Source organism: Cherax quadricarinatus, chromosome 51 (assembly GCF_038502225.1).
Source record: "Cherax quadricarinatus isolate ZL_2023a chromosome 51, ASM3850222v1, whole genome shotgun sequence".
Classification (NCBI taxonomy): domain Eukaryota; kingdom Metazoa; phylum Arthropoda; class Malacostraca; order Decapoda; family Parastacidae; genus Cherax; species Cherax quadricarinatus.
Window position 1 is genome coordinate 7,049,567 of NC_091342.1, and position 12,849 is coordinate 7,062,415.

The 12,849-nt window shown below is 39.3% G+C and overlaps 1 protein-coding gene across 8 annotated transcripts in view; it reads right to left on the reverse strand.

The window, feature by feature from the left end:
• LOC128694683 (neurofilament medium polypeptide) overlaps positions 1-12,849 on the reverse strand; it is a 52,362-nt gene that overhangs the window by 15,167 nt on the left and 24,346 nt on the right. For all 8 annotated transcript variants that reach the window (XM_053784908.2, XM_053784905.2, XM_053784904.2 and 5 more), the window contains one exon: positions 8,329-8,495. In XM_053784908.2, coding sequence (XP_053640883.1) covers positions 8,329-8,495 — 167 coding nt within the window. The remainder of the gene's footprint in view (positions 1-8,328; positions 8,496-12,849) is intronic.

Genomic DNA, 12,849 nt, shown 5'->3' on the forward strand with positions numbered 1-12,849 from the left:
GGGTAGTGGGGGGGTTTGAAGAGGGATGGGACAGTTTTAAAAATGCAGTACGCATTAGAATGTAGGGCAGAAGTTTGAGGTTATAGAAAGGTGGGTGCAGGAGGAAAGAGGAGTGATTGATGGAATGAAGAAGTAAAGTGTGCGATAAAAGAGGAAAAGGTAGCTTATGAGAGGTTTTTACAAAGCAGAACTGATATAAAAAGGGCAGAGTATATGGAGAGTACAAGAAAAGTGAAGAGAGTGGCGAGTGTAAAAGAAGAGCAAATGATAGAGTGGGAGAGGCACTGTCAAAAAATAATTTTGCTGAAAATAAGAAAAAGTTTTGCAGTGATATAAACAAGTTAAGAAACCCTAGGGAACGCACTGATTTATCAGTTAAAAACAGAGTAGGGGAGTTAGTAGATGGGGAGCTGGAGGTATTGGGTAGATGGCGGGAATATTTTGAGGAACTTTTAAGTGTTGATGAAGAAAGGGAGGCAGTAATTTCATGCACTGGCCAGGGAGGTATAATATCTTTTAGAAGTGAAGACGAGCAGGATGTGAGTGTGGGGAAAGTGTGTAGGCATTACATAGAATGAAAGGGGGTAAAGCAGCTGGAACTGACGGGATCATGACAGAAATATTAAAAGCAGGGAGGGGGGGATATAGTGTTGGAGTGGTTGGCAGAGAATGTGCTGAGCTCCTTTATATTAAGGGAAGGGGGACAAAAGAGATTATAAAAATTACAGGGGAAAGTGTACGGCAGGGTTATTATTGAAAGAATAAGAGACAAAACAGAGAGTAGGATTGCAGATGAGCAAGGAGGCTTTAGAGTGTGTAGGGATGGATAGATCAACTGTTTACGTTGAAGCATATATGTGAACAGTATTTAAATAAAGGTAGGGAAGTTTTCATTGCATACATACCTTACCTTTGATATACCTTTGAAGAGTTTCAAGAGTTTATCTACTCTCTGAGCCCGGCCATGGGCCAGGCTTGTCTGGTGCTTGCCTGGTCAACCAGGCTGTTGCTGCTGGAGGCCCGCTGCCCCACATATCCATCACAGCCTGGTTGATTTGGCACCTGGTGAAGATACTTGTCCAGTTTCCTCTTGAAGGCTTCTACACTTGTTCCAGCAGTGTTTCTGATATCTTCTGGTAAGATGTTGAAAAGTCTGGGACCCCGGATGTTGATAGTGTTCCCTTATTGTCCCCACTGCACCCCTGCTCCTCACTGGGTTTATTTTACACTTCCTCCCATATCTCTCACTCCGGTATGTTGTTATGGCAGTGTGCAGATTTGGGACCAAGCCCTCGAGTACCTTCCAGGTATATATTATAATGTACCTCTCTCTCCTCCGCTCCAATGAGTACATGTTCAAGACTTGCAGGCATTCCCAGTAATTTAGGTGCTTTATTGGCTCAATGTGAGCCATAAACAATCTCTGTATTTGTCCCAGCTCTGATATTTCTCCTGCCTTGAACGGGGCTGTCAGCACTGAGCAATATTCTAAGTGAGGGAGCACTAGCGTTTTGAAGAGTGTTACCATCGGCATTATTTCCCTTGTTTTGAAAGTCTCAATATCCACCCAGTAATCTTCCTGGCTGTCGTGATCTTTGTCTTGTTATGGTCTTTAACCCGTAAACGGTCCAAACGTATATATACGTTTTTACCGCTAGTGCCCCAAACGTATATATGCGTTTTATGTGTCCTACATTTAACATTGCCACAATAAGCCTGAGTCGCCTAAACATGTGAGAATGGGTGTGAGCACTCACTGTGCACCATATTAAAATAATTGGGGATGCCTGGGTACCATATGTGGAGAGCATGTATAGTCCCTTTATATAAAGGGAAAGGGGACAAAAGAGATTGTAAAAATTATAGAGGAATAAGTTTACTGAGTATACCAGGAAAAGTATATGGTAGGGTTATAATTGAAAGAATTAGAGGTAAGACAGAATGTAGAATTGCGGATGAGCAAGGAGGCTTCAGAGTGGGTAGGGGATGTGTAGATCAAGTGCTTACATTGAAGCATATATTTGAACAGTATTTAGATAAAGGTAGGGAAGTTTTTATTGCATTTATGGATTTAGAAAAGGCATATGATAGAGTGGATAGAGGAGCAATGTGGCAGATGTTGCAAGTATATGGAATAGGTGGTAAGTTACTAAATGCTGTAAAGAGCTTTTATGAGGATAGTGAGGCTCAGGTTAGGGTATGTAGAAGAGAGGGAGAATACTTCCCGGTAAAAGTAGGTCTTAGACAGGGATGTGTAATGTCACCATGGTTGTTTAATATATTTATAGATGGGGTTGTAAAAGAAGTAAATGCTAGGGTGTTCGGGAGAGGGGTGGGATTAAATTTTTGCTGATGATACTGTGCTTATGGGAGATTCTAAAGAAAAATTGCAAAGGTTAGTGGATGAGTTTGAGAATGTGTGTAAAGGTAGAAAGTTGAAAGTGAACATAGAAAAGAGTAAGATGATGAGGGTATCAAATGATTTAGATAAAGAAAAATTGGATATCAAATTGGGGAGGAGGAGTATGGAAGAAGTGAATGTTTTCAGATACTTGGGAGTTGAAGTGTCGGCGGATGGATTTATGAAGGATGAGGTTAATCATAGAATTGATGAGGGAAAAAAGGTGAGTGGTGCATTGAGGTATATGTGGAGTCAAAAAACGTTATCTATGGAGGCAAAGAAGGGAATGTATGAAAGTATAGTAGTACCAACACTCTTATATGGATGCGAAGCTTGGGTGGTAAATGCAGCAGCGAGGAGATGGTTGAAGGCAGTGGAGATGTCCTGTCTAAGGGCAATGTGTGGTGTAAATATTATGCAGAAAATTCGGAGTGTGGAAATTAGGAGAAGGTGTGGAGTTAATAAAAGCATTAGTCAGAGGGCAGAAGAGGGGTTGTTGAGGTGGTCTGGTCATTTAGAGAGAATGGATCAAAGTAGAATGACATGGAAAGCATATAAATCTATAAGGGAAGGAAAGAGGGGTAGGGGTCGTCCTCGAAAGGGTTGGAAAGAGGGGGTAAAGGAGGTTTTGTGGGCGAGGGGCTTGGACTTCCAGCAAGCGTGCATGAGCGTGTTAGATAGGAGTGAATGGAGACGAATGATACTTGGGACCTGACGGTCTGTTGGAGTGTGAGCAGGGTAATATTTAGTGAAGGGATTCAGGGAAACCGGTTATTTTCATATAGTCGGACTTGAGTCCTGGAAATGGGAAGTACAATGCCTGCACTTTAAAGGAGGGGTTTGGGATATTGGCAGTTTGGAGGGATATATTGTGTATCTTTATACGTATATGCTTCTAAGCTGTTGTATTCTGAGCACCTCTGCAAAAGCAGTGATAATGTGTGAGTGTGGTGAAAGTGTTGAATGATGATGAAAGTATTTTCTTTTTGGGGATTTTCTTTTTTGGGTCACCCTGCCTCGGTGGGAGATGACCGAGTTGTTGAAAAAAAAAAAAAAAAAAATTCTCAAAAAAGTTGGGGCAGTACGGTAGTGAACGTATATATACGTTTGGACCGTTTACAGGTTAAAAGAAAGGTCCGCTGACATAATTATTCCTAGGTCTTTTACGTGTTTCATATGTTCTATTTGGTGACCCTCTTGAGTTCTGTATATAGTGCTCCTTTTGAGTTCTTCATTCTTTCCATACCTAAGCAGCTGGAACTTATCACCATTGAACGTCATGTTGTTCTCCACTGCCCACTGGAAAACCCTGTTTATGTCTTCCTGTACTTTTTCAGTGTCCTCTACCGTTATGACTTTCATGCTTATTTTAGTGTCATCTTCAAATGATGATACAAAAGTGTGCCCTGTGTTTCTGTCTATGTCTGCTATGAGGATGAGGAACAGCAGAGGTGCCAGGACAGTGCCTTGGGGCACTGAGCTTTTGACCTCACTGATGTTGGATCTTGCCCTGTTCACTACTACTTTTTGTGTTCTGTGTGTTAGGAAAGCGAAAATCCATCTGCCTACCTTATGATAGAGTGGATAGGGGAGCAATGTGGCAGATGTTGCAAGTGTATGAAACAGGTAGTAAGCTTTAGTACTAAATGCTGTGAAGAGTTTTTATGAGGATAGTGAGGCTCAGGTTACGGTGTGTAGGAGAGAGGGAGATTACTTCCTAGTAAAAGTAGGTCTTAGACAGGGATGTGTAATGTCACCATGGTTGTTTAATATATTTATAGATGGGGTTGTAAAAGAAGTAAATGCTAGGGTGCTGGGGAGAGGGGTGGGATTAAATTATGGGGAATCAAATACAAAATGGGAGTTGACACAGTTACTTTTTGCTGAAGATACTGTGCTTTTGGGAGATTCTAAAGAAAAGTTGCAAAGGTTAGTGGACGATTTTCAGAGGGTGTGTAAAGGTAGAAAGTTGAAAGTGAACATAGATAAGAGTAAGGTGATGAGGGTATCAAACGATTTAGATAAAGAAAAATTGGGTATCACATTGGAGAGAAGGAGTATGGAAGAAGTGAATGCTTTCAGATACAGTGGTCCCCCGAGTTTCGGCAGCCTCGACTTTCGCGAAATTCGACCTTCAGCGAGTTTTTTTGGAAAAATTTGGCCTCGAGTTTCGTGAAAAAACTTGTGTTTCGGCGACCGTCCGGTACCCGTCTGCCTGTCACCGCGCACACAAAGCCAGTAGCCCACGCCATTCACGCTCAGTGTGCCATTGTTTACCAACACGTGACCATCACCCCGTGGGTTCATACAATACATTTCATAATAATCCATTGTTTTTTGTGCTTGCAACTTCCAAATAAGTCATCATGGACCCAAGGAAAGCTAGTGCAAGCCCTTTGGTAAATAAAGTGAGTGACGGGGATGTGGAAGGGTTGGTGGAGGACCACAGGGAAGAGCGAACCACTGACGAACTGCAAGAGCTTCAACTGGAACAGAATCAGACCACAGCCGAGGAACTTGCTTCAGAGGAGGAGGAAGAGGGAGTGGATGAGGTGCCTTCTTCAGTGATTAAGGACATGTGTGGAATGTGGAATGAGTTGCAAAGGTTTGTTGAAAAGTATCACCCTGACCAAGCTGAAACAAGCTGTATCTGCAACATGTACAATGACAGTGTTGTGTCCCACTTCAGGGAAATCTTAAATAAACGCCAGAAAAAGACCTCTCTGGATAGATATTTTGTGCGCCAGGGGTCCAGTGACTCTCAAGTTGTTCCCAGTGGCATTAAAAGAAGAAGGGAAGTAACCCCAGATAAGGACTTGCTACCTAAAGTCCTAATGAAAGGAGATTCTCCTGCCAAACAATAGTGTACACCTTCCTCCTATCACTTCCTCCCATCTTCCATCCACCCAGAAGTCTTCAGTAAAGGTAAGTGTAATGTTATTATTATTTATTTTAAATGCATGTACTTGATTTCTGATTGTTTTCATTATGTAAATCTTTATTTAATTTGAAAAAAAATATTTTATTTTAATATTTTTGGGTGTCTGGAACAGATTAATTTTATTTCCATTATTTCTTATGGGGAAAATGGTTTTGAGCTTCGTGAATTTCGACCTTCGGCGGGCTCTCTGGAACGGATTAATCACGAAACTCGGGGGTCCACTGTATTTGGGAGTTGACTTGCCAGCAGATGGGTTTATGAAAGATGAGGTTAACCATGGAATTGATGAAGGAAAAATGGTGAAGGGTGTGTTGAGGTATCTGTGGAGACAATAAATGTTATCCATGGAGGCAAAGAAGGGAATGTATGAAAGTATAGTGGTACAACACTCTTATATGGGTGTGAAGCTTGGGTTGTAAATGCTGCAACGAAGAGGCAGCTGGAGGCAGTAATGTCGTGTCTAAGGGCAATGTGTGGTATAAATATTATGCAGAGAATTCTGAGTGTGGAAATTAGGTGTGGAGTTACTAAAAGTATTAGTCGGAGAGCTTAAGAGGGATTGTTTAGGTGGTTTGGTCATTTAGAATGAATGGAACAAAGTAAAATGACTTGGAGAGCGTATAAATCTGTAGGGGAAGGAAGGTGGGGTAGGAGTCGTCCTAGAAAAGGTTGGAGGGAGGGGGTATAGGGGGGGGGTTGTGGGTGAGGGGCTTGGACTTCCAGCAGGCATGCGTGAGTATGTTAGATAGGAGCGAATGGTTTTTGGGACATGACGAGCTGTTGGAGTGTGAGCAGGGTAATATTTGTGAAGGGATTCAGGGAAACCGGTTAGCTGGACTTGAGTCCTAGAAATGGGAAGTACAATGCCTGCACCTTAAAGGAGGGGTTTGTGATATTGGCAGTTTGGAGGAACTTCTAAACTGTTGTATCTGAGCACCTCTGCAATGACAGTAATTATGTACAAGCGATGGTGAAAGTGCTGAATTATATTGAAAGTATTTTTTCTTTCCTTTTGGGGTTTTCTTTGTTTTTAGGTCACTCTACCTTGGTGGGAAACAGCCGATGTGTTAAAAAAAAAAAAAAGACACTGCTGAGATAATGATAGAGTGAATGATAGTGAAAGTGCTTCTTCTTTCTCAGGTCACCCTACCTCGGTGAGAGGCGGCCAGTGTTATTAAAAAAAACCTGTCGAGTATATGTACCAGGAAAAGTTTATGGTAGGAATTATTATGAAAAAGTTAGGGAAAAGACAGAGTACAGGACTGCAGAGAGGATTTAAGAAGAAATACTCAGGTAAGGTTAAAGAGCTGTTTGCTGCATTTATAAATGTAGAAAGGGTACATATATAATAAGGAAGATAGGAAAGCCATGTAGTTGATGTTGCAGATGTATGGAATAAAAGATAAGTTACCTAAAGCAGTTAAGAGATTTTATGCAGAAGCTCCGATCAGTCTGTTTGAGGGATGGGAGGGGGTAATCATTTCCCAGGTCTAGATAAACAAATGGCTTTAACCCTTTCAGTGGCTGTCACAGAGAATTACATCACTACGGTTAGGGTCCAAACAGTTCTACATCATGAGCTCAGCTCACTCAAAGAGCTGTGAACAGTAAAATTTGGCCTAGATATGAGAGAATGGGTCTGCATGGTGACTGTGCACAGCACAAAAACAAAAAAAAACAAAAAACTGCCCCACACAGTGCATGATGGGAAAAACAATGTGTTTGGTTTACTATAGCAACTCGGAGGTGTTTTCTTAGATGGTTTAATTTTCTGTTTATTGGTATTAATTGACAGAATGATTCTGATTGGTTTCAGGACTGGAAGTAGCTTGAAACTGGGCTGGAAGTAGCAAAAATATTTGATTTTTACCACTTCACCTGAGGACAGACAAAGACCCCCCCCCCCAGCATCCCCAGTCTGTTTTGTGGGTTTTTAATAGGTCTGATTCAATTACTGGGATGCTGTGAATCATGACCAATCATTCTGGTTATATTTAATTATCAAGGAAATAAGGTAAATCTATTTTTGTGTGATTATGTATTCAAAATGGAAGCCACTGTGATAGAGGTCTGGGAACATGTTAATGAACAGAAGAAATACTTTAGTGTCAGTAATGTCTGCATTGTTTATTCTGCATTCCTTTTTTTAAATTTTGTGTAAAGTTGGCCAAATTACCGATGTCTGTGTACTTTATAGGGTAGTTATAATAGTTGAATGGGCTAAGAATCTGGTCGAGTGGAGCAATGGAACTGACTTAAATAGAGCTCAATGTGAACAAAATGGCTGGTGCATCAATTGCACCCAGACCACTTACTTTGTGCCTGTGTGATTATGTAAGTTTTCCATCAAATTTTGTATTACTGGTGTCATTACCTTCAAAAAATGATACTTTACTACTTCAGATTTTTTTTAAAGCAGACACTAGGAGCAATTATTAATTTTGGAGGTATGGACAGTGAAAGGGTTATTACAGACTAGTGCCTAAACTAACAACTAATCATTTCACCATCCATAAGTCTTCCATCAAATTTTGTATTTTTGGTGTCACTGCCTTCAGAAAAACATTCTCTGCCATTTCAGAAGAAAAATATTTTTTTTTTTTTGTACTTCTAATTACAGGGTGAAGGAGTATATACAGACTATTGCCTGATATTGGTTTCCCAGCTGAATTTTCAGTCATGTTTACAAAGTGTTGTCTCTACTGGGCTACAAAAGGGAGATGTTGTACCTGCACAATTTCCGGTGTGAAAATGGAGTACAGATTGTCAGGATAGATCTGATTTGACATAAAAATGGAAATCCATTAGAGATTAGAGAATGGAAGGTAGGAGGTGGGCGAATTAAGTGAATAGTAGTAAGAATTCAAAACTGGCAGTTTGGTGGTAAAACTGATAGGTGGTGATTCTCAAATGATTCATCAGAACAAATGTATAGTGTACAAATTACTGCTTAATTTTTTTAACACAAAAATACAGTCAAACTTACCTGATGCTGCTGTTTCTGTTTAGATGGACCACCCAACTTTTTCTTCTTTGATGTTTCAGGGGACCCAAACCAGAGTGAAGTGGCCAAGAAGGACTGGAGCAATGAGGTGGCCAGAGGGCTCTGCATCAACATTGCCTCAGCAACTTGAGGGGACACAGATTCTCCAGCTTTTCAAGAAAAAACTATAAAGGTCTTCTATACAGTACAGGCACAAAACAGATTTTCCTGCAATGTATGGTCTGGCATATCTTTTAGTCTAGACAAAATTATGAAGGTGGCAACAGACAGCATTGTGTGCAATGCATGCTCACTTATATTGTTGACACCACAGGGGTTGGTGGTGATCTATGGCTAGGGTTAATAGATATACAGTGGACCCCCGCTTAATGATCACCTCCCAATGCGACCAATTATGTAAGTGTATTTATGTAAGTGCGTTTGTACGTGTATGTTTGGGGGTCTGAAATGGACTAATCTACTTCACAATATTCCTTATGGGAACAAATTCGGTCAGTACTAGCACCTGAACATATTTCTGGAATGAAAAAATATCGTTAACCGGGGGTCCACTGTATTAGCTTGCCAATAGCAATCGCTACTGACAAATTAATTGAGCTGGCAGGTGAATTAATCAAAAGGGCTACAACAACGTTCATTTGGGGTAGAACAATAGTGAATTTTTATTTGATGCATGAAAAATTACACAGGGAAAGATCAAAGCACATGAAACAACTTAATTTGGATGAAACATTTAGAAAGCTAGCCAAGAAGAATGTGTCATAACATCACAACATCACAAATTCATGATGAAACAGTCAGCCATGAAACAGATTAATCCTGATAACTCTCAACTTCTAAACATTTGTGAGTAGCCTTACAGTTCCAGTAGAATTTTGGGTGCAGTAGAATTGCAACAATCTTTGTACGTACAGTAATTAATAAACCTGCTATATTTATATTTGACAATTTTCTTCTTCTTCTTTTTAGTAATCTGTACAGGAAAAGGGGTTACTAGCCCATTGTTCCCAGCATTTCAATTGACTTTTACAACACGCATGATTTACGGAGGAAAGATTCTTATTCCACTTCCCCATGGATATAAAAGGAAAAGTAAGAACAAGAACTATTAAGATAAAATCAAAGAAAACTCAGACGAGTGTGTATAAATAAATGTGTACATGTATGTGTAGTGTGACATAAGTGTAAGTAGAAGTAGCAAGACATACCTGTAATCTTGCATACTTATGAGACAGACAAAAGACACCAGCAATCCTAGCATCAAGTAAAACAATTATAGGCTCTCGTTTTACACTCACTTGGCAGGACAGTAGTACCTCCCTGGGTGGTTGCTGTCTACCAACCTACTAGGGCTGAAAAGGGGTTGTTGAGGTGGTTTGGTCATTTAGAGAGAATGGATCAAAGTAGAATGACATGGAGAGCATATAAATCTGTAGGGGAAGGAAGGCGGGGTAGGGGTCGTCCTCAACAAGGTTGGAGGGAGGGGGTAAAGGAGGTTTTGTGGGTGAGGGGCTTGGACTTCCAGCAAGCATGTGTGAGCGTGTTAGATAGGAGTGAATGGAGACGAATGGTATCTGGGACCTAACGAGCTGTTAGAGTGTGAGCAGGGTAATATTTAGTGAAGGGATTCAGGGAAACCGGTTATTTTTATATAGCTGGACTTGAGTACAATGCCTGCACTTTAACCCTTAAACGGTCCAAATGTATATATACGTTCACGTGCGTAGCGCCCCAAACGTATATATACGTTTTCTTTGTCATTCATTCAACATTGCCATGATAAGCCTGAGTCACCTAGACATGAGAGAATGGGTATGCGCACTCACTGTGCGCCATATTAAAATAATTGGGGACACCTGGGAACCATGTGCTCGTTTTTCCTATTAAAAAAAAAAAATTCTCAAAAAAAAATTTGGGGCGCTACGCGAGTGAACATATATATACATTTGGACCATTTAAGGGTTAAAGGAGGGGTTTTAGATATTGGTAGCTTGGAGGGATATGTTGTGTATCTTTATACGTATATGCTTCTACACTGTTGTGTTCTGGGCACCTCTGCAAAAACTGTGATTATGTATGAGTGAGGCGAAAGTGTTGAATGACGATGAAAGTATTTTCTTTCTTTTTGGGTCACCCTGCATCGGTCGGAGACAGCCAACTTGTTAAAAAAAAAAAAAATGATATTTATGTCTAGTTTAAGTTTCTAGCAGTCCCTGGTGCTTATAGACATGGGAGATGTATAATTAGTATGGCAGGGATGTCTTGTCGAATTATATGACCTCTGTTAGTCTGGTAAAATTGATATTATAGCAAGGCTTAAGAATCAAGGGTACTGAAAGGTACCCTATGTGATTCAGAATTTATGATTAACTCAATATTAAAATACTAAAAAATTTAGATTATACCTTTAAAGGTTCCTCCCCCTTCATTTGGTAAATACAAAATAAGCTAGTACATCATGGTACATCACAAGTACACTGACATTTATATGCATGCTGTTTTCTTCTCAAATATTTTTCTTAAAAAATATCCACTCAAACAACAATTTTGCAAGTGTTCATATATTCAAATGTGATGATTGTAATTCTTCAATAAATTCTCTGCAAAATGCCTATTTACCTACGACCTACAAATTGTAAATGGATATCAGACAGTTTTATTTCATCCTGGGCCATTAGCAAGACACTGAGATTACCCCATCAAGATAAGTAGTAGTTTTCAAAGAAGGAAGATATCATAAGACATTTATAAAACAAATATACATATAAAAGCAGTTTACTTAAATTATGGCTCAACTTTTTTTTAAGAATCTTGAACACTATCATGGAAAACCTATGTTGGCCGGCACTCCTTGAATTTATCAGTCCTTTCCAGTGCACGAAAATACGAGATATAGGGAATGACACAATGCAGTAATTGGAAAGATTTACCCCTGCAGGGCATAAATAATATTATCCAGTAATGAGAAAAAGATCCTACTACAAAAGACTATGATGGTTTATCCACCAAATAGTGTCCTCTGTCTGCTGATATAAGAAATAATGGAAGGCAAAAAGCAATGATTTTATAATAGGCTGAAAGTGCTAAAAGCTTGGTTTCTGAAATAAAGCATATAATATTATGACAAATGCATTCCAAATATGAAGCAGAATTTTTGTAGTGGCTAATTCAAGAAACCACCTCAAAACAAAGACTTTTAAAAAGTTTATTAAGTTAGAAAGGTTATCACAAAACACTACTGTAATATACTCTGCATAATACCAAGTTATTTATTGCTAAATCTTAACCCTTTGACTACGAAACCCCCAAATCCTGAGGTGTCTCCTGGTGTCAAAGCATTTTTGAAAAAAAAAAAAAGTAATAATAATAATAAATTTTTTCTTATGAAATGAGAGAGAATCTTTTCCCGATGGTAATGACACCAAAAGAACAAAATCTGATGTAAAACTTACAGAATTACACTCTCGCGAAGTTAGCAACCTCGGTGACATTTACGAATCAGCGATTTCGCCCACTTTGAGCCCTATTTTCAGCTAATTCCATTGTTCCAATCAACCAAACTCACAGCTGTTTCTTTAGAACTCCATTTGTTCTATTGACTGAGTACAAGAAACTGACCAATAACGTGGTCAGAAATTTGCAATTTGGCCAATTTCACGAAAATTAAAAAATATGACAATTTCAAAATAGGGTCCAGAATGAATAATGCAGACATTCCTGGCTCTAAAATAACATTTTCTTTGTTTGTCAGTCACATCTCCAGGCCCCTCTGATATTACTCTTGCTTTCTATTTTGAATTTTTATTCAAACAAAAAATAGAAGATTTACTGTCATGCAGACTACTGCAATATTGCAATAATTGTATAAATAATGTCAACCCATTCATGACTGCATATTAGAATGGCTAGTTGAAGATTTACTGGATAATGACATCATTTGTTTACTTTTGAACATCAGTAAAAATCAAACATTTCCCCTACTTTGAGCTCCATTTCAAGGTTCTTTTCATAGGAAAACCAATCAAAATCACCTCTATTTCTATAATATGTTTTCCATTCTACCAAATGAGACCAAGAAAACGAGAATGCATCCATAAATACTGTACAAAAATGCACCACAAAGTCGGCGTTTCAATCCAAAAACACGGTTGGAATTTTTTTTTTCCTCATTATGCACTGCGTATTGCAGGATTTTTTTACATGGTGCACACTGACCACACAGACCCATTCTCTCACATGTGGGCCTACCAGCTTTCTCCTGCTTGATTTGAAGCCGCTAAAATTTATGAGTATATATACGTAAAACAAGGTGGCTGGTAAGACGTACATATACGACTGAAACAGTCAAAGGGTTAAAGAACCCGTTTAATAAATAATACTGCAGTCCTAACACCCCCCCACCAAAAAAAAAAAAAATGTTGAGGGAGCCACCACAAATACCTCAACTATAAGATAGTGTACACAAAAATGCGTTAAAATATGTACATTGGTATCCAAACAGGA